The 22989-nt window shown below is 39.9% G+C and overlaps 2 protein-coding genes across 2 annotated transcripts in view; one reads left to right on the plus strand and one right to left on the minus strand.

Moving 5' to 3' along the window:
- Positions 1 to 1488: 1488 nt before the first annotated feature.
- LOC136759028 (microtubule-associated proteins 1A/1B light chain 3B) lies at positions 1489 to 15088 on the plus strand. Its single transcript, XM_066713828.1, has 4 exons — positions 1489 to 1693; positions 5744 to 5799; positions 9286 to 9392; positions 13251 to 15088. The coding sequence occupies exons 1-4, from the start codon at positions 1654 to 1656 to the stop codon at positions 13423 to 13425; spliced, it is 378 nt and encodes a 125-aa protein (XP_066569925.1). The 5' UTR covers positions 1489 to 1653; the 3' UTR covers positions 13426 to 15088.
- Positions 15089 to 15379: 291 nt separating this feature from the next.
- The window catches only part of zcchc14 (zinc finger, CCHC domain containing 14), a 61101-nt gene continuing 53491 nt past the window's right edge, over positions 15380 to 22989 (minus strand). The window contains exons 12-13 of the mRNA XM_066713827.1: positions 21539 to 22867; positions 15380 to 21034 (exon numbers count right to left, since the gene is read on the minus strand). Coding sequence (XP_066569924.1) covers positions 20979 to 21034; positions 21539 to 22867 — 1385 coding nt within the window. The 3' untranslated portion in view covers positions 15380 to 20978. The remainder of the gene's footprint in view (positions 21035 to 21538; positions 22868 to 22989) is intronic.

Consider the following 22989-nt stretch of genomic DNA (forward strand, 5'->3'; position numbering starts at 1 on the left):
CTATTGTCATAAAGCACTCTAACATTACAAACATATATTTACACAACTATAGACTATTCTACAGGAAACAACCATCAACAGAATATGGCCAGTCTGATCTATAGCTGATTCCAGTCTGCACAAACCCTTGCAAAAAGTCTTGACGCACAGCAGTCACATGTTCAATCCCATGCTATTTAATAACAAGTTATGATCGGCTAATGGAATTCTTGGTAGCGATCAAAGCTACGATTGGTTGATTTTCAGTCAATTAGTGGTAGAGATACAGTCTGTGATTGGCTGATACTCTGGTTAAATCTTCGATACAGTCTGTGATTGGCTGACACTCTGGTTAAATCTTCGATACAGTCTGTGATTGGCTGACACTCTGGTTAAATCTTCGATACAGTCTGTGATTGGCTGATACTCGGTTAATTCTTGGAAGCGATACGTGCTGTGATTGGTCGATTCGTGGTAAAGCTTGGGAGCGATAGAGGCTCAACTGGGCAGAGCTGCCACGATTGAACCTCGGCTCTCACCTGCCGAAAGTATCGATTCACACATGTAACTTTCTAAACTTTTGTATATTTTACGCTAATTCATTAACAATACGCCAAGTAAGTGTTTTAACTACGATTGTGTATGCGGTGCCTCAATTATTAAGTGTGCAAGCTTTTGTAGTTTTTTTTTTTTGTTTGTTTTTTTAGAATTAAACAATTCTGGCTACCTATTTTATTGTTAAATTGTTTCACATAAGGATAAACAATCTCAAAGTCTACATTTCTTCTCAGGCACTGTGTTTAAGGCCCGCATGTAGAGCTCCCGCCCCCTCTGCTGGACACACTGCGCACCGACGACAAGTGAGTACTGCCTTGCCATTGCAGCAGGCCCCGATCACAAATGCGTGCTATAATAAGACGTGGTAAATTCAACAAAATCAACGTTGGCCTGGTTTTGCAACAACAAAAAACACCACCAACTACAACAAAAACAAACAAACAACAACGACGACCATCTTGATGTAATTGTAAGCACACACACCTTCGCTTTTTGTACATGCTTTATGAACTTGTTCGCACTGGATGCGCAGGGTCATGATGAGCTTGTAAGGAAATACTCGACTACTTACACAGTTGCACTATATGCCGAGTCTGCTCACGCATTCAAAGCACAATATTTTGTTGTATTAAAGTTCATGAAAAGACAAAAAGACAACCAGGGCCTTCTGTTTGAAACGTATTCTTAAGTTACATATATCTTTGTGCCACCATTGTAAGAGTCCAGTGCCAGGCCTGACTCACTGCTGCACTTAAAATGACAGGTTAGCTCGCGTTCATGTTGCGCAGATTTCCGCAGTTCTGCGCGGCTCCACCAATGGGATCGGCGGACTTGTGCAGATCTGCGCAGCAGTGCGGACATCTGCGCCACATGAGCGCGACCAGCCAGTATGGCCTGGGCTTGATCGCATGACGTCATACATCAGCTGACTGTTTTGTTTTGCTGGTTAAGGTGGACTTTCCAGACAGCTGGAGCAGGAAAGAGAAAAGACTCATCGGCCGACTTATTGTTCTCCGGTTTAGGCTCTGAAATTGCCAATATTATTGAAAAATCCCACTGGTATCTGACAGTTGTTTCGGCCTGAATACAGAACAGATTTAACTTCAGCGGATAAACATGCCTTCAGAAAAGACCTTCAAACAAAGGAGGACATTTGGTAGGTACAGTTTTTCTACATGGGGGGAAAAAGAACAAAATCCCAATTTTCGTATGGGGACGGCAGTATAGAAAGATAATACTTCGACTACAACATTTCACTGGCGTCTCTGCGGAGGGTATTTCTTTAATGTCAGAAGATGAGCCCGAAGGAAGCTTGTTTTTGCCAGTGCTTTTGAGTTGGTGGTAGCTACACCATATAGGTTTACCACAACAAGCGTTAGATAACCACACGCAGGGGTCTTCAGATAGGGGAGTCGTTTGGTTATTCCCGTTTTATTTCAAATGATCATACTGTACGGAAAACTGCAGAGGATGAAGACCAAGGGTGGTGGCTGTGAAATAGGTGGATTTAGCCTAGATATTGCAGAAGAACCCTTGCATAACCAAAGAAATAAAAGCGAAGTACATTGCTCAGTGCAGACGAGATAAACCACAGATCGTATTCAAACAAACGCAAAGATCTGGGGTCGGTTTCGTTTCGCTAGTGAGCTGTACTTTAACCATGATTAAAAACGACCCTGCTGCAAGATTGGGGGATGGGTGGCGTCTGAAGGCCTCTCGAATAAGAAACGAACAACATCATGCTGAGGTTTTTCTTTCTGTATTGCCTGGATATCTAACTGGAAATGCCGTCTATTAGTGACATGTTCTGCAAAATAAACCAATGCCATCCACTTTTCTGTTTTTGCAATGCGTTTGTCTTCAGTGATTGTCATTTTCCTGGGAGGCAGATGGATTTTCTGCCCAGTTAATGCAATATGAACATTATGCAACGTTTCTGGGAATGAACAATTACAGGTGGATATCCGACCTTCTTTACGCGTGAAACATAGAGGGTAGAATAGGGCATTTAACACGATGCGTTGTTTCTGTAACCCGTTGCTTGATTGGTAGGCTACATTTTAGATACAGTAACGATCAGCAACAGTCAGGGGTTTATTTTTTGGGTTGTGAGCAGCTGGAGCATTTTGGACTTTGTAATGTCCCAGTCACAACCGATAAATAAAACAAATACGACTGCGTAGCTGTAGTTTTCCGAGGACAATGCACAGCTTAAAGTAGACGTTGATTTTATTTTATTTTGGGATACAATATGCACTCCAAATCAAAAGACAAAATTACAGATGCATTGTCTTAAAATACTCAACAAATCCTGCTGCGTCAGATGAGCCGAGCTTATGATCGCACGACAGGAAACTAGACGAGTTTTAGCGCAAACCCTGGAGAACGTGTGCAATCGTCCAGAGCACAGGGTCGGTTCAGTGTCTGGAGGGAACAATATTGAAAAACGTTTTTCTCAAATGAGTTCAGTGTAAGTCAAATATTTTTTCCCCTGCAGGAAGTATTAAGAATGATGTTTTAATATATTACTCTCCGTAACCGTTTCTTTTTATTTAGGCCCTCCTTCAACTATCGCTCATTGTCGCCATGTGTGGACTGTTACAAAAGGAAATATCATTTTAACAATCATTTTGGGGTTAGGCAATGGTTGCCCAATGTGGAAACCACTTACTTAAACAATACAAAATAAATGCATACAAATAAACCCAACTACAATGTTTTATAAATATAACCAATCACAAACATTACATATTTCAACATAAATAGTATTTATTGGCAGACGCCCTTATCCAGGGCGACTTACAAAACATACGATCAATACAAAGTGCACAAATATTTAACGTGTGTGTGTATGTATACATTAAAACAATATGTGATAAGGTAGTGAGAGAGTTGTGTGGTTAAAAGTTGCTGTATTACTACACATTCAGCAAGATCACTAAATTATAATTTAAATAGTATATTCATGAACAAATTGAATCACAACTGCAGTGATGATTGTTATTACATTGATCATTTTTTTCTCTGGTTCCTTAGGTGGTGATTTATGTACAGCAGTTATAAAAATAGAACACCCCACCCTGACTGACATAAAGGTGCCGAGTCACAGCTCTTTGGTTAATGGGCACTGAATTATACCATATTTCAAGTTTATTAAGCCGTCCATTGCTTCAGCTATTCCTTGGAAAATGGGTTCACTTTTAAAATATGAACTGGTTTAAGCAAATGCACAAAGTCAAGAAATCTGTTAATCAAAATATTGTACTGCTTCACAAATAAAACTGAAGAAAAAAACAACACGATATTTTTTCAAGCAACAATAAGATAGGCAAGCATGAAGCTGTCTCGCTCACAACGCATGAACAACATCTAAACTTGCTTCAATGAAGAAGGGTCTTTGTGTCATATGGTTGTGAAACATGGGGTTTATTTAATGATCTGTCTAATCATGTATTTGTTATCCAGAGGGATCACTATATTTGCATCCCACACTATTATGATTAATTGCATCTCTTATATACAGTTTTTGTCTTCTAGCAAGGCCTCAGCTGGTGTCCTAGTTACTGTTATGTTTTGGCTGTTGGCTTTATGCCTGTTTTTCACAGCCAACATTAAAGCCTACTGTTCCTTTGGACAGGCTTGTACACATGGACCTGAAAACCATTTCTACTGGTGGCAGTTCCATCTCCACAGGAACTGTCTAACTTGGTGCAGTGTGGCATTCCTGTCTAAAACACTTCATCATGTCAGAGTTTCATTTAGATATCATGAAAACTTCCCTACCACAGCCTTTTGAGACGGAACTGATATGAAGAAAAGTGAAACTATTTGCTGTTCAAAAACAATATGTACAAGAAAGTTTATCAACCAGACAGAATGGGAGTAAACTGATGCTACCTTAGATACATATGCTAGCTTGTCATGAGATGTTGACATATAGCTTGATTTAAAAAAAAAAAAAAAAAAAAAAACACAGTTGTGCGAGTATGAAAATGCAAACACTAACAATCCCTGAGCGCTGATGATACAATTCTTTGCCTCCTGAGGAAAGCATAGTGGGGCTGCACACAGCCCCCTCCTCACTTTCTCTTTAGAACATAAAGTTTACAAACGAGAGGAGGCCATTCGACCCATCTTGCTCGTTTGGTGTGTATTAAAAACTAAGTGATCCAAGGGTACTATCCAGTCTATTTTTAAATGTTCCCAAATTTTCAGCTTCAACCACATCACTGGGGAGTTTGTTCCAGATTGTGACGACTCTCTATGTGAGAAGTGTCTCCTGTTTAATGTTTAATGATCTGGCAAGAGGGGAAGGGAATTCACTAAGACCCTGGATGTCTTGTGTTCTAGCACAGTGGCCACTGTTTGTGCAAGTCATCAACACTGTGCACTGCAAATCATAATGCAGAAGTACCATAGGCTTAAACAGTATTTCACATTACGCTTGAACCCAGCGATGGCCTACAGGTGAATTCAAAAGAAAACTTGGGAGAATGCCTGTCCTGTCCACATACCATACCTGAATGAGTGTGTGTTCATGACTGACCAATGAAACATTTAAAACATAGGTGCAAGTGTTTATTTACTGCTTAAATACCTGGCACTTTTGTTCACTTGGTTACAAGGATTTCAAGTTCATATGGGGTAATAAAATAACATGGGCCGTCTTTTGAAATGCTGAACATAGGACAAGAGTTGTTATCCTATTTTTACAGAATTAAATTGACTGGGTTTCTGCTGTCACCCTAAATTCTGCACTGTATACATTAGCAATGAGTTGGTTAGTTGCAATATGAATTACGCTAGTCCTGGAAATGCATTGATTTGCCTCAAAATCCAACACATAAAATGAACTATGAATGCAAACAGTAATTGTAAGTTAACAACTTCTGGCAATATTGAGCAAAAGGATAGAAATCTACAGTAATCTTAAGAAAACTGGGTGAAACTACTTAGGAATGAACAGCACTCTGTTGTTTTCAGTAATATAATACTGAAGAAGAAAAAAAAAACTGGAGCAGCTGTTACAGACTGGTATTAGGTCAGCAAGATAGTGGGTGATTTCTTGTATTTTCAGTTATAAAAAATAAATACAAGTTGCATTTGGGGTAATGTGGTTGTAATATATTGAAGCAGTTGCTGTGTAAATTCAGCCATTTGAAGGTGATGGTTTTGTTCATTGCCTGTTGTGGTTTCACTTTCACAGAGCAACGCGTGGAGGATGTGAGGCTGATCAGAGAGCAGCACCCAACCAAGATACCTGTAAGTAATGCATAAAGGCCTAATCCCTTTGTTTCTACTGGGATGCAGGTAATGCATTTTTGGCTTCCTATTCTCCATAGCAATTCCTAGTTTGATCTGTCATCGTAGTCAAACCATCGGAGACCTTGAACGGTAAAGGAAAGGGACTGATAGTGGGGTATTACTTGTTCCGGCCTCACTGGAGAATTCAATGGTCAAAGAGTTTGAAATGCAGTGTGTGAAATGGCTGTTTGCATGTTTAGTGTAATGAGTCTAGATTCTCTGCTGGAGGTTGGGAACTTGATAAGATGTCAGATAAGGTAACTAGCTGCAATAGGGGAGTGTACCTCTGGCAGTGAGTCTGAATCAGAAGCAGTCAAGTGAGATAGCCCCCAGTTAAAGCACATTATAGCAAATTCAGGATCTTAATTGCTCATGTAAAGATTTGTTGCTTTTAAGGACCCCAACAGAAGGCCATATAGGTAGAGTGGATGCTAATTTCATTTTGACCTGATACAGTACACACAATCTTACTTTGAACTTGATGAAATTTGATAAAGGCTTAATAAACTGGAGAAGTTATACCAAAGCTGAATGAGTAGGCCATATTGTTTTCCATTTGATATGATCAGTAAATTGTGCTTTATCACATGTGAAAGGCTGTAAGAGCAATATAATGCACAACAAACTGTACATAATTGTTTGCTTGTGTAGACTCACCGGAACAGCTATGTCACAACACAAGGAGAAGAGACACTGATGAATTGATGTAGGTGCCTGTAGAAATGCAGACTTACTAACCAGTCAGTCTTAATCCTTCATCTGTAATATGTTTGTATGTAACCATTATTATTATTATTTTTTATCCAAAATTATATTCAAAAGAGGAGTTCCTTATAAGCAGCTGGTGTTAAGGATTAGTAGAGAGTTTTCCCAAGGGATGAAGTGAAAGACTAAAAACCACACACAGTTACTTCAGTATTAATGTGTCTGTTGCTGTCTGAAACTGAGCCCATGTTACACGAGTAAGGGAGAGAGTATCATATATCACCAATCACCCATCTGCTGCATCTGACTGGCGTATATAGTCTAGCACTAAAGGAAACCCTCATTAACAACCTACAGTAATTATAAAGTATGGGCTACATTACATTTTAGTGTCTTTCACATACATTTAAGGCCACTACAATACATTCTTTGAATTTGGTATTTAGCAGGATTGGATATACAAGTGTACTTGTTAGGGGATTGTGATTCAAAAAGTAAAAATCAGTACAGACAGAGCTTGGGTATATAATAAATAAAAAAGGATGATGCATTTATTAAATGTAATTCTGTTTTGTACTATCTAAATGGGGAAAGTGAGGGAGATCCCCATCTCTTTCCTCCTTCTTTCTTTTTCATAATGGAAAAGCACAGCATAGATTAGAGCTTTGTTGTGTATCTCTAGCAATCCAGATCAATTTTCTGTAAATGAGAATGGTCTGCTTCACTGCTAGCCTTGGACCTTCAGCTGATAAGCCAAAGATGTGCTGGTGCTGTTTTTTAAACCAGTATGTGAGTAGTAGCTTACAATGTGGATTGGTAACAAAAAGTAAATTAACGTAATCTTGCAAATATTGAAATATGTGAACTATGAATGCTGGTCATAGCCAACTCCATACTGCATGAAAGTTTTAGTTGTCTTCTCTTGCTATGTACGATTTAATTTGATACAATTTTAATGTCATTGTGCAATGGTGCACAGGCCTATTAACCAGTTTGTTTGTTTATAGAGGATAAAACATTTTCACAGGTTATCACATTTTTGGAGGCATTACATAAAAAGTTGGTTTCTGGGCAGTGTCCAAATTTATTCTTTTAACTGAATCTTCGTAATTAGAAGAAAGATCAGGGCCTTCTTTGTAGTAACACACACATACTTTGCTGTTGACCCACTGACTAACCCACCAGAGACCTCAGTGAACTATCGCTTTGCTTTGGCAGTGCCATGGTGGAAAATTCCTTTACCAGACTGCCAATAGATTATCATGGCTCCTCCTGCCTCATGGATGTGGGAAACATATTTTTGGTGGAACGTGATCATAGTAATGATGGAATACGGTGGACCTCAAGATGAACATACAAGTCAACAAGCTCTCATTTTAAGACCTTGAATTGCATTGCATCGCTAGTGAAGGTTTCAGTCTCCATTTGGCTGTGTTACATTATCAGTGTCACAAGGCAGTGTCATAATGAGCAAGCTTCACTGAACAGCTTGCATGCAGCTCAACACCTCCCAGCTTAATCGTCTACAGAAAGGGCAGTTTGTACTATTTTGCTGTTGTGCTGTTGCTTCATTTCTTTCTTGCTTGAAATTCCCTTCTGACCATTCTCAGTCAGATTCTGGTGTAAAATTCCATTCTGTCTAACTCCCATCAAAAATCAGCTTCTGCAAAGAAAAAAACCCATCTGTGCTGCATTGGGTGGGAGCAAGAGGACACGAATTACGACACAGTCGCTTTATGACACTGTGTGAGAGAATGGGTGACTTACTTCCTCATCTATTTGGAAACATTCATTCTCTTGGAATGGTCAGAATGAAACATCTGAAAGTCAGACAGGAAATGACAGTAAAGACACGCATATAAATTAGCTTTATGCTTCTATATAATCCATGTTTGGACTATATGTCAGCTGCTCCCGTTAGAACAGAATAACAAAACAATATTTTGATCTCTGTAGAACCTGTCTTATGAAGCTGAAGGATCTCAGTTGCTTCTCATTAAAGCCTCAGCTAAATGTACCCTTGGACACAAGTGCCAACTCTTCTGGGATTTCTGCTGTTGTGCCCCAGTATACCACACACTAAGGAGACCACAGGGAACTGCTTTAAAACAGGATATGGCAGCATGGAAACAGGAATCAGTATCTGGGTTTATTGACCTAATGTTGATAGGATTAGAGGCCTAGTTAGCTACTTCATTCTTTATTTATGTGTTGATGTCCAGCTGTAAAAATCATTTTTTTTTAAATAAAAAGCATAAGTGGTTATAGCATGGATTTAAATCAGTTGTGGGTAATGTACTTTTTTGTTTCCTTATGGTTTAACCCAATTATAAAAATGGCAACATCAACACATTAAAAAAAGATTAATGTTGCTTATTAAACTTATCATTGGATCTCCTGTTTAAAATCAAGGCCACATTTTATGTTCCTCCTCTCATTTTGACAGTGTTACCGTCTACACCACAGAGAGAGGCCCATGCTCGGACTACTACAGCAGAGATTTAGATTCATCCATCCACACCCATACCACTAGCAACCTAATCCTGAAGAGGCTTTCCATTGTTATCTTCCGAAGTTTGACAATACTCGACTTCTTGGAGATCTAACCACTGGAATCTGGACGATCCACATAGAGAAACCAGAGAAAACTATTGACTGGCTGGCATACATGCATTATTGCCGATAGACCGCATAACCTTGAAACGGGGCTTTAAAAGGGCTTTCTACTTTATCTTACAGGTCATCATTGAGAGGTACAAGGGTGAGAAGCAGCTTCCCATTCTGGACAAAACCAAATTCCTTGTCCCTGACCATGTGAACATGAGCGAGCTGATCAAGATTATCAGGTACAGTACCATCACCAGTAGAGACTTCACATGAGCAGATACATGCAGTACAGACAATAGCGGTGTCCTCTGGAATAAGGCACTGGCAGCTGTGAATGCTGTCCTTTGTGGTCGAACTCAGCACTTCACAGCCAGCACTTCAGACATGATAGCGTCAAATGTACAGAAGAGAAGGACTTCTATTAAGCATTCCAGTAAACTGAATTATGTACCCAGCTTCAAAATGGACCTGATACAGGGCCAAGGTGGCAGTGTTAATTTTGGCAGCTATTTTAGATTGTTTTAGTTTTAGTCATACTCTTTTGACTAAAATGCTTATCAGTTTTAGTCACATTTTAGTAATTTCATCTTTCATGAGTTTTAGTTAATTAGTAGACAAACTCTTGTCATTTTAGTCTAGTTTTAGTCAATGTATTTTTTTTTTTTTTTTTATCACCATTATGCATTATGTCTGATGCCAGATATTTACATCAATTAGTGGATGGATGCAAAACAAACATTGATTGACAAGTCACAAACCACTATTGTAAACTTCATGGTCACAAATTACTGTAATTCACTTTTTTTTTTTTAAGAATAGAGTTATCAGAACAATACTGAAGCATATAGTGGATTTTATTGAAATGCAAATGTAATCCCACAACTGCATTTCCATTTTATGCACATGTTATTCAGGTCAAAATGCTAATACAATCCTCCCCATTTGTATTTTTATATTCCAGTACGCACATTCGCTGACAATATTAACATTTCAAATGGCTTTTGCATTAACATTTAATTTTCAAAGACTTCTCCCACTGATACACAACATATTGCATGTTTAAAGTGATATGAAAAGTATAAGCATATTGTTAAGCTCTAATGTAGCCAAGCGTTAATTGCACTCCATACTGTAAGTGTTTAACGTGGCTTACTGTACATAAGTTAACCAATTAGATCCTAACTTTAATAATTACAAGACCTGCACTTACCAGTCCTGTATATAAAAGAACAGGCGTTTAACTTCGCACAATCTGCATCAAGTTCACGTTAAGCCCAATACAGTAAACCATATCAAGCGCATTCAACGTTTAGCTAAACACACGCTTGTGTACAATCAGTTTGCATTCTGTTGTGCAGATCTGCAGAATCCCACTTGTCCCTTTGGTGGAGCAGCGCAGATCTCCGCAGAATTGCGATAAGCTGCGCTACACGAACACGATGAGCGAGTCCAAGTATGCATAATTATGATTGGACCATGAAACGGCTCCCCGACAGCTTGCCTCGCAAAATACTGTAATTTATGTCCATTTATCTCATTTCATTTTCATTTAGTCACTTTTTAGTTGTCTTTTTTTTCAAAGTATTTCGTCTCGTTATTGTCATCGTTATCGTCACTGAAAATAGGTCGTTGACAAATAATTTTCATCATAGTTTTAGTTGACGAACTTAACACTGCAAGCTGGAATAGAGTACAATAATCTGAATCTCTGTCCTCAGCTTCATAAAACTATTTATGTATTTGGGGGTCTCCCCACTGTTTAAAGGTTTTAGTTAAAATGAAACTATCGAACTGTGAACTAAAGGGCAATTTAAGACTTTGCTTGGCCTTCATAAGCTTATCCGCTGATTACAGCTGGCCTCCCTTAATAGGCAATAAACCGATAGATGTACATTTCCACTTCTTCTTGGAAGTGTGCATACATCTGATTTACTTATGTGCTTAATGAGGAGAATTGATACTTTTAAGAAATCCGACATCCACAGCAGGGAGAGCGTTATTTTTCTTGTTTCACAAGTTGAGTGTAATGACAGTCTCACAATCTTGAAATGAATTAGTGGGGTAGAAATGCAGTTAGTCCCGGTAGGAGCAACATGATTTTGATCCATCTCTGCCAGTTACCTCGTAGCTTTCTCCATATCATCTGACTCGGAATACTTTGTAGATTTAAAAAAAAAAACAGTACCTCCTAGATATAAGGTTAAAAGGAAAAGAAAAGTAGACGGTTAATCTGGGCTTAATAGCATTGACTGCTTCCCTACACTCTTTACTGGAGGCGGTTGTGAAATAGGAAGAAAGCGTCTTCTTGAATACCGGTTTTAACACCGGTGGGAGAAGTGGCCCAGAGGTGTAATAACCCCACAATTAATGCTGCTCAAATTAATAGATTGAATAAGCATTTTGTGTCTAGGCGTTAATTGTTGTGCAGGACTGAAAATGTTGCAAAAGGTTATTAAAATGCATTTTTGTTTATCTGCCATTTACTGTAACAGCACTTTGCAAGTTGCTGCGTGTGCAGTTTCAGTTTATAACTGTGCTGAAATAAATATCGAGATATGCCTGTTCTCTGTTTACAGGTAAGGAGGAGCATTAAATAAGCCTAAGAGCCAGCCAGGAATTTACTGCACGAGTCAAGTTGATGAAATGACTGACTGCCTGTTCAGTATACTGTCTAAGTAGTTTAAATACAATTGAGAAGCCCTGTGAGTGCATATTCGGGAAAAGTTATGATATTCTCGGGAGAGGTGCTTACATGCGTAGTATTCAAACCAGAATCACATCTCCCTTCCACTCAGCGATTTCAATATTTCTTTACTGTGCCAAACCTTCTCACAAAGCCATATCTACACACCAAACCTAGAATTCAACCAGGAGAGATCGAGAGGCCTGTCTGAGGCTGTAATTCAAACTGTTATTATAGAAGTAAAAGGTCCTGGCAGCATGGTTATTAATCCTCTGTTTGATGGCAGTAAATGGTGGAGTTTGTGACACAGGCAAAGAAATGAGAAGTATTTCACATGAGTGTGATGATATCCAAGTCGTCCAGACTGGAAAAGTACTCGGCCTGGGAATCAGTTTCTCTGTGTGACTGATGCCTGTCCCTCACTGTGAATGACTCTGTGATGGCTTTGGCTGTAAGAGGGCTCAAAGCTTTTGTTTTTTCTTCTGTAAAAAACAAACAGAAAAAAAAAAACTATTCTAGTATATCTCACAAAAGTGGGGACTGGTGAAGATTAGAGTCCCCTCTATTGTACAGTCTGTTTGCAGTCTTTACATGGATACACCTTTGTGAACTAGGGACTGCTGTGAGATTAAACTATAATTCACAATGTAATCAACCCCCATAAGGGACCAATGTCCCTCAAATGTACTCCAGGTGCTTCACACCAGGACATCTATCTGCTCACCAGAACACTATAAAAATAATACATAAGAGCTTTACATGACCTTTGTCATTCTATTGTAGCTAACAATCATGCAGTTCCAAAACTTTCCAAAACATTTGCTATTCTTTTAGGCCATGGGATACCATGAGTCACAATGCACCGCCACCATCTCTTCAGTTTCTTTTCTGTGTGCTGAAATGTGCTGCTAAATAACAACAAAATGTATTTCTTAAGAGCTAATATAACAAGCGAGTTCTTACCTATTTAGTCTACATTGTACATTCAATAGTCTGATGACCAGAAGAATAGTCCGTGAGAGTTCCATAAGGCTTGGATTACAGAAGACAGGACTGGTCCACCCTGAACCTGAACTGGACTGACCTGGGGGTGGAAAGAGACTGACATGGGCAGTAGTGTGGAGTAGTGGGTAGGGCTCTGGACTCTGAACTTGAGGGTAGTGGGTTCAGTGAATTAGTGGGGTAGAAATGCAGTTAATCCCAGGAGCAGCAGCATGCTGTACACTGCTGTTGTACCCTTGAGCAAGGTACTTTACCTAGATTTCTCTAGTAGATGCCCAGCTGTATAATTGGGTAAAATGTAAAAATAATGTGATGTAGTGTAACAATTGTAAGTCACCCTGGATGAGAGTGTCTGCTAAGAAATTGAGTAATAGAAAGTGCTGAAGACAGTATTGTCCCGTCTGTCTTGCAGGAGGCGCCTGCAGCTGAACTCCAACCAGGCCTTCTTCCTGCTGGTGAACGGGCACAGCATGGTGAGCGTGTCCACACCCATCTCCGAGGTGTACGAGCGAGAGAAAGATGACGACGGCTTCCTCTACATGGTCTACGCGTCTCAGGAGACCTTCGGAGGACACGTCAGCCTGTAGTCACCCAGCGCCACTCCCCGTCCGAAACCGATCACCCCTTCGACTACAGATGAAAACGAGTATCTTCTCGAGAGGAACGTCACTAAGGCAGCCCCTTCTAGTTCTAGCCTGTCGTTAGAGGCAAGGTATGGATGGGGTATAGTTTGTTTTGTTTGTTTGTTTGTTTATTATACTTTTGCCAGAAAAGATGTCAGATGAACTCGGGTTTCTTTGAGAAGAACATCCAAGCACATTTGCCTAGTCAGTACCCTTAAAAAGGTAGCAGATTGCTGCCAAGAGTATGTTGTGACAAACCTGTTTTCTTTCTCTCGGTAGCCCCCTCCACTGGCCTCTGTACAAGGCCTATTCCCATCAGGAGTTCTATCCACTTGTCAGGGAATTGTGGGAATTTTTATTTGTTCTGCTTCTTACTGTAAGAGAAAAAAAAAACAAAGAAACCACGCATACAAGTTAACTGCCTTGCTGTAAATCATAGCTCCTCAGAGCAAATTCCAGACTACCAACTGAAAATATCCTCGGTATCGGGGTACATCAGTGAGTTTGGTACTCTGGGATTATTTGCTGTGCATACCAAACATCAGTTTTATTGTAGTTTAGTAGAAAAATCAAATCACTGTGCAAAATAACGTGTGTGTGTGTGTTGTGTGTGTAATATATATAATTATATATATATATATACACATGCACATACAGCTCTGGAAAAAATTAAGAGACCACTGAACATTGATTTCTGAACTTGAAGTGGTCTATCAATTTTTTCCAGAGCTATTAATGCAGGCTTATGAAATATAATCAATTGGGGTATATGGATTCAAGGTACTGGCCACATTGTGGTTCTATACCAGTATTTTATTAGCATGGGTGTGAATGGAAGTGACGTGTTCAAAGCCATGCATTCAGTGCTTCAGGATCCAGACCATTCAGTTTAACCTGTACTGAATTAACACGGGGTAGATGCTTCTAATCCGTTATTAATTGTTCAAGGTTGGTTTGCTTAAAAAATATTTAATTTTTGTAGATTATATAATGCATTTAGTTATATTTAATCTCATTTTAGGATTTGTATTTATCTCATGCGAGTTAGATGTATTTTATCCATCTTTCTTTATTTTATTTTTTTGTTATGTGTTTTTAGCAAGGAATATGTGGGTAATACAATTCTAATGTCATTTAAAGGAAATCATTTAAAAATGGGAACTTCTGTATGAATAAATTACCCTTTTTAACAACCTTGTTCTGTTTCAGTCAGTACATGCCTGTTTACCTGTCTTATGTTGAAATTTAAAGCAATACACAATCCTTTGTTTTAACAGAAAACATTGTTAATTGTGGTACTTTTAAATATTAATCTTTCAGTTGTATATGCATGCCTCTTTTTTTCCAGTTTGTTAAATTGTTTTTGTTCATCATGTACATTTATTTTTTAAAAGTCATTTCAATTTGCATATTTTGTACATTTGAAAAGAAAAAAAAAAGTCTTGATTGTACTTGGTTGGATTCGGCTGAATGACAAATGGATTGCTTTTCTGCAGCCCAGACTGACAACCACTCTTGTAAACGTAAAAAAACCAACACTGTGTGATCCTGAATATTCCTCTGTATAAGGATAATTGTCACTGTATAAACCATAGCCTCCCCAATTAAATTATTACTGTTCTGAGTAGTACTTCGCTCAATTCCTTGAAATGCAGCCATGGATGGGTTTTTCTTTTTTGTGGAGGTATTTTTTATGCTCGTCTTCCACCAGCTGAAAATTATAACATACAAGAATTAAAGTACATTAATATACAACCTGAACATGTTAAGTAAGCACAGGTTTTAACAGATAGTTCTATGCATTATTAGCAAAGCTCACTCTATTACCCACTTGCACAGTGCAACCATATTACCTGCAGCTACAAATCTAATAATCCCATTCGAATAAACATGAGGAACTACTCTCAGACAACACATGCCATTTTATAAATTTTTAATGCTTTTTACAAAATAGTCTCAATATATAAAATGTTTTTTTTTTTTAAATGTACATTTTTATTTATTCATTGAGTAATAAAATACAAAAGGTGACATTGCAAAAAAAAAAAAAAATTACATTTCAAGTTAAATCAGATGCATGTTATTAAATACTTACTGCAAGGGGCTTTCAAAATATAAGGCTTACATGCACACTGATCAAAAATACAAAAAACTGCTCCAAAATAGTTACCCTTCGTCACCAAGTAAACATACATTTATAGTATGAAAAAAGGCTTACTTAAGCTTGAAAGGATGAAGCAGAAAGAACTCAACCCTGTGGCTCCAAGAGCCCACAAATAAAATGAAATCTGAACCCACACGGAAAATTAAAATACTTTTGATCCTTTTCTTTTTACATTCCTTGAAACGAATAAGTTATTACAGTAAGCAATAACCCCACCCAAACCTAGAGAAAGACAGTCTTGTACAGCGAATATAAATTTAAAAATACACCTTTATGAGGCTTAAAATACACTCCCTAGACATATAATACACAGAAGCCTGCTTTGTAAGGAAACACAACACTAAGTTCTTCGTGGCTGAGTCCAAATGCATGCTTTTTTCTTTATAAAGCAATTATTTTTAATTAATTACACAAACACAAGCCCTGAAGTACCCATGGTTGTCTTATTTGGCATCTCTTTCACACACTTCACGAACAGCTTGAACATCAAAACCTGTGGGTGACACTCAACAGCGTGATCTCAGATATGGGTTCTCCCACCATATAATGATAGACAGGTAAAAAAGACATCTGTTCATTGCAGAACTGAGCTTCTCTGTACAGAACCAACATCCCTCTCTTAAATTCGTTTATTAAGGTGGTGGAAAAGGGAAACTGTCCCGTGCAAAACTCTGGAGCACAAGCAACAGAACAAAGTCAACTTAATTGGTCATATTAGTACCAAATGAAGTGTGTACTCCGTCGTATTTACCTTCACACGATGGTTCTGTGACACAAGATGAGAAGGTTTGGTTCTGTTTCTCCATACAGAGCACTTTGTCTTCTCATGTCCATAAGCCAGGGCCTTCGAAAGGAAAGGCCCTGACACAGAACTACCATAGGCTAGAGACAAAGCACAAGAGGCATTCAATAGTGTAATTTCCCCACACAGAACAGGAGTGCAATTAGTCCCATTTTTTATTCAAACTTATGATCAACGAGTTGTAATGCTCCAAACTGTTAATTAATTAAGAAAAACATCAGAGATGTTTAGTTCCTCAACAACAACAAATAAAAGGTGCTTAAACTGAGGAGTCAACCACAAAGTGACATTATAGGAAGAAATTCGTACACCGCTTCATCCTCTTTCAGCTTGGAGAAATGATTTATTCTACAATTCCATACCGGCGAAGGCCGAACTCCAGTCCATATACATTAAACGTCCTGCTTCTAAGATAGTGTAGTAATTTAAACAGGTCTTCCCTGGTATGTTTATATTATATTCAAAGGCTAACTGCAGCTCAGTGTATTGAAACTTGTCATGTTAGTGGATTATCATATTTGAGAGGATTTCAAAGTGGGTACATGAAGCGCTCACATGGTATCTGTAGACCCTGACATTTTAGGGCTGCTGGAAGAAACACCTGAGAACAAACTATGTTGCCAACTGTAACCACTATAAAACTGATATTGTATAGCTATATAAATGAAAACTACACATAATAGCTCTAATGAACTATGACGTAACAAAAAGCAGGCAAATTGTGAATACAACCCAGAAAGCAGGAATCCTGGGAAATGGGCAGATATTTTAATGGAATAAATAAACATGGTTTAAACCTAAACGCGAGAATCCAGAAAGGAAAACAGTTTTGTATTTTCATAGCCGGCCCAAGGTCAAGAAAAGAGCAAACGACTGTATGTGTACTCATCTGAGTCAAAAGTGCTTGGGTTACATGACACGTGAAAGGTTTTCTGTAAGGCAGTTTCAGGAATCCCCCACCATTATTTGATGGCGCTCTATATCAGTGATGCTGCCTGTTTTGATCGAGATAACGCAGTTGCGTTTTTAAAACATTTTTGTTCTTTTGGTTTTCTTAAGACGAATGCAACAAAGGCCTGGCTGTTTTAACCAGCTACATTCACTCACACTAGCATGGAACATATTCCAAGAGTAACAGCAGCACATCACCTGGAAGGAGATATTAAGCACTGATGGGTGTACTGATAAACAGACCTGTCAGAGGAGGATGCTTTTTCTGATGCGTCTCTTCAGGTTCAGTCATTTTGCTCAAATGCAAGCCCCTCGAATGCCAGAAGGCAAACAGGAAGCAAAGACAAGCTACTTTAATATTGCAAAGAAACAGAGTTCTATTTATATACAAATACAAGCTGCCGACATTTTAATGTATTATGTACCATTTGAACTTTTGTGGAGTATTACAGGTCACCCTTGGGTTCCTAAAGTCATCTGGGTGATCATAATAGAGAAAATAAACATTGCCCACCCTCATAACATTGATAGTTCAAATGCTGAAATGCTTTCTGACACACTACATAAATTAAATCGAAAAGCAAGTACAATTTGTACAGCTGGACTAATTGTTTTCTGATTCTTGCCGGGCAAGACGCACCTACAGTCTCACCTGATCGCCTGTGCCCAGATTAGCCCATACACATGCTGTACCATGCTGCAATGAGAGCATCACTGAGCCAGGCCAAACCACAACAACACAGATGGATAAAAAATCTATAAAATTGCCTTAAATTAACATGAAGCAAAAACGGACAGTAACTTTCAGCCAACAGCACTTTCATACTGTCCTCGGTACTATGACTTCTCATGTAAGTGCAACATGCATGGATCAATACAGCAAATGCTGATAGACTGATAGAAACAAACACAACATTTACTGTGTATAAATATTAACTGTGTGACTAGTCTGTAAATAATATAATTCTAATACATACAGACAGTATTTATCTGTGTTTTTGTGTAACTATTTACTGAAAAGTAATTGTAAAGACTAACTAATGTCTACGGACAGCTCTGCTCCCGAAAGTCCTACTATAGAGTGTGGAGTGTTCTATTGCAACTGCCTGAAAACTGATTAACATCACAAATCAAAGCTTTAATGGTGAAAATGGATACAGCTGGTGCATTTTCTACCACAGCATCATCACTGGAAACTAGTGCCCAACTCTGCTAATCGATTTCAAGCTTTACTATGGTTGCACACAAACCATCAATAGATTTACTCCAACTCTTTTGGGCACGAGCCCAGAAGTGCTTTCATGCATATTGGCCAATGCTCTTAATAAAATATGAGTGGTTTCCTTTACGTTACTCTTTGAGTGTTTCACCTCTATCAGCTTTTAAAGGAGCACTGTATATGATCCGCACCCTTCATATATTTTCTTACACGCTATGCGTCCTATGACATATTCCTTGTAACAGCTTTTCAAATAATATTTATGCTGCTGGACTGAGTCACATAGCTAACAGCAGAAACAACAACACAATTTGCAATTAAAACCTATAGCACGAGAAAACAAAGGTGTACGCAACAAAAAACTGAAATACAGATAATGTCAGAGATAAACCTTACATAATTAAAGGATTGAAACTGAAAAGAATGCAATATGTTTTGGAATAGGTCCCAGGCTAATACTTTTTTAACATGATTAAAATGTGGGAAATCTGAAAAAGGTACATCTTTTTCTCTCTCCCCCTCCACTGGCACAGCAGAACCCCAAAGTACACCCTAAAACAAGACACACACCTGGATCAGGGTTACTGTGTTTGTTTAAAATATTTTTCTCTCCTTATCTTCCAGCATCACTTGAGAAACACATGCAATGTGCCATTCTCTAAGCAGACTACAGTCTGTGTGGGAATATTGTTTTCCTGTGACAGACATTAGAAGTAAAATCACATCTTCCACTGAAACATTTCTGCCCGTTGTTATTTTCCATGCTCTTTATTGGTTGAGATTTTAAGGTCTCTCTCTTAAAGCCGGACGATAGTTTTAATTACGTTCAAATCAACAGTATGATTGTCACCACTGTTAGCCTCAAACAAGAGCCACAGAGAAACACAGAAAGACAAGTGAGTGCGGTCAGTCACAATGTCTAGCCCTGACTCTGTTGGCCCTCCAGCCTCCAAAGTCCAAACAGTCATGCGAGGCCAGTCGTCTCCGTTTACACTGAGTTGCATCGGATTGGCCTTGGGAAGCTTTGGTATGGCTCTGGTGTGCCAGTAGAGAAGGGGCATTATTGGCACAAATGTCAACCTGAAATCCCTTTGAATTACTGTGGTACAGTAGAGCTTCTGTTCTTCAGTGCTGCTTTCCAATGGGATCATGCAGGTTTGTAGTCTTTCAAAGTTGAGTACAGTGTTCACGTAATAAAAAAGATATCTAACACTTTAAAAAATATAGGCTTTTTTTTTTTTTTTTTTTTTTTTTTAAATAGGCAGTTCATGCTATATAAAAACAGATCTTGCTCCAAAGTTTTTAAAACAATATGTTTTGGCATAGTTGTACACCAGCGTGTGAATCTATGGCATTATCACGGGATGTTTTTGGTGACACATTCACCTGAAAGAGATCACTGCTGTTCTTGTCCATAGAGCCCAGCACATTCTGGTGTTAAGCTCAGCCCTTACTGATATGAAGACATCAGGGCAAAGCTGGTTGACATCTGAAAAGGTAAGAAAACAACCTTCTTGAATAGCAGTCTTCATCTCGTCAAGTTACATCAATAATCCTGGATGCAGAGGATAGTTCTGCTAAAGACATCAGTTAAATCTTTGGGACAGGTTTGTGAGGGAACCATCTTCACTCATGACAGCTTCCCTTTCAAAAATGCTTCAAGCATGAAAACTTTGATTTTAGACAGTTTCTTCTGTCTTCCTTGCTCTTCTGTTATTTTGTTCTCTCTTTTTCTCTCTCTCTCCCTCACACACAAACACGCTCACAAAAAGACAGACAGCAATCCAATAATCCACAGAATCAGATCATGTTACAGCCAGTATTATTTGTGCTCGAACATCCAAAGGGTAAAGATTCATCCAGCAGGTTTTATGTTCATGATTTCACTCAGACTGGTGTCCTGAGAAAGGTCAACATTGATGGCTTGCTGGTAGATATTGGTCCAAGAAAAGCAGCCTTGCCAAGGAAAGTTCTCCTGGGCATACATGCACAGTCACACACACACACACACACACACATTCAAATGCTGCAATGCACACACATCTCTACATGCAGAAGCCATCATCTTCACAAGGTGATGAAGACGGGGGGGACTTAAAGAAGTTCTGAGTCAATCATCATCCCAGATGTGCCTGATGTGCCGCTGTTCTTCAGTTACACACCTCCAGACTGGCTGTTGATTACAAAACACCAATAATTGAGAGTTTCTGTTTTGTTTTATCTTCCCCAAAGAGTCTTCATCCAGTGCACATCACTCGCATCACAATCTCCACAGCTAGTAGAAAATTGTTTTAAGAGCACCTTTGGGTTGTGAAATAAGACACTTAAGCATCACCAGACGTTGCTTTTGTGCACTCGTCTATGGCTAACCAAGGCTTTGCTTAATCAGCAGAATCGTGGTTCTCCGAAGGAGGGGCGTACTTCAACCGGAAGGTACCTGAAAGTTTTAGAGAGAAAACATTTAGCCACAGATACACCAAATATACAACAGTCATTCAAGCTGAAACAAGTTTTTATTTTAATTATTACCAATTTTTTTTATGCATCTAACATTTTTCTTACTTAAAAGTAATCGAATAAAGAACAGCAGTTTGAGAGGATACACAAATCACACAAATGCCATTTGCTGAGGTAAAATAAACTGTTTTATAAAAAGTAACAAATGTAGGGTCTCTGATGAAATTATGCATTACAATGTTATATCAGTATGAGCCCAATACAGGGATTGTATTGGTCATAGTATCCATCATGAAATGTAATGTATGTAAAATGAAACAGTCTGGGCAGATTCCTGAATTCACAGGGTACATTCCTTCTGTAATCTAATGGTGTGTGTGTGATGGTGAATGACTACACACAAATGGGAATAACAGCTTGTTATTGTACATCGATCGCTTGGAGGGGTAACAATAAGCTGAATTCCAGTACAGCCAAGTTGTACCTTGCTGATTAGAATCCATCGGCGGCTGCTTGCAGTCCTGAGCCCGGTGTCCGCTGATGCCACAGTTATAACAAGAAACATTTCCTGCCCTCTTGTGTCCGGAGCTGTTTCCCATCATGCCCTGGGCCTGGTACACTCCGGCCGCCCCGCTGATGAAGCTCTGCATGGGGGGCATGACGAAGCCAGACTGGCTGCTCAGCATGGATTCTGGAGTCAGGCTGTTGTTGTACAGGGGCGGCGGCACCATGGGGTAGGAGAAGCCCGTGGAGCTGGTGTACTGCTGCGGGCCAATGTAGCCATTGTTGCACAGGGGGCTGAAGTGCAGAAACGGCAAGGTAAAAACGGACGGCCCCGAGAAGGGATGCTGGAAATAACCGGCGTAGTTGGCAGGCAGAGCACTATAGGAGCCACAGTTCCCGCTGCATCCACATGAGCTGCACACACAGCCTGACTGCCCCTGAGGCTGCTGCTGCGAGACCTGGTGCCCTGAGCCAGCAGCTGTGCTGTAGCAGCTGTTCTCTGCCATGGCCGAGAGGGCGGGGCTAGAGCTTGCCGAGGGGCTGGCGTGTGCGGTGATGGCGTTGGTCTGGATGGTGGAAGGAGGGGCGCTAGTGTTGCTGCAGTAGGTCCCTGGCACAGCAGCCATGGGTAGGCCGCTCACGGCTGAGAAGGCAACTTTGGCATTGGTAGAGTAAGGGCCGGCGCGCGGGTTGACTACGGCTGGCGGGACGCTCTTGATGGGCAGGGTGCCAGCGTCGGCGGAGAGAGATGGGGAGACCTGGAGCTTGAGTGGGGTGTGGGAGATGTGGTGAATGGTGTTGGAGGTGGCAGTGGGGGCCGTGCTGGTCTCAATGAGCAGTCCTGGGGGGGACCTCATCGTCCCCTCCTGCCCGGTTTTGGTGCGCACTGCGAAGCCTGTGAGCGTCACTGGAGAGGAGCTGCTGTCCAGGAGCATAGAGCTGGGCTGCAGGGCAGACATTTCCAGGCTGAGGCTGGGGAAGCGTTTTTCGATTTTAATGCTGCTGCCCGGCCCCAGGGCTTTCATCCTCTCCTCGAGACACAGAGGGGAGAGGATGGGAGGAGGAGGCATCCTGGAGCTGCCCCTGTCGGGTTTCCGTATGGAGCTCAGCATGCGGCTGGGCACCACGCTAGAGGAGATCACTGGCAGGACGGGCATGGGAAGGGGCAGGTGATAGGGGGAACTGGCAGTGCCGTCGTTCTGCACTGGCAGGACCTGAGCTGTTGGTCTGGGTGCACCAGCTGCCATGAAGTGATTCATTAAAACAGAGGGCTTCTCCTTCCCAGGGCACTCTGACAAGGACTCGGTGCCTGGAGGAGAAAGAAGGAAAACATTCCTCTGAAATGAAGGTGTCTGGAAGATGTCGTGATCTTCGCAAAATTCTATTTTGTTTTGCATGGTGTTTAGAATACATTTTCTTCAGTAATGTGAT

Source organism: Amia ocellicauda, chromosome 9 (genome assembly GCF_036373705.1).
Source record: "Amia ocellicauda isolate fAmiCal2 chromosome 9, fAmiCal2.hap1, whole genome shotgun sequence".
Classification (NCBI taxonomy): Eukaryota; Metazoa; Chordata; class Actinopteri; order Amiiformes; family Amiidae; genus Amia; species Amia ocellicauda.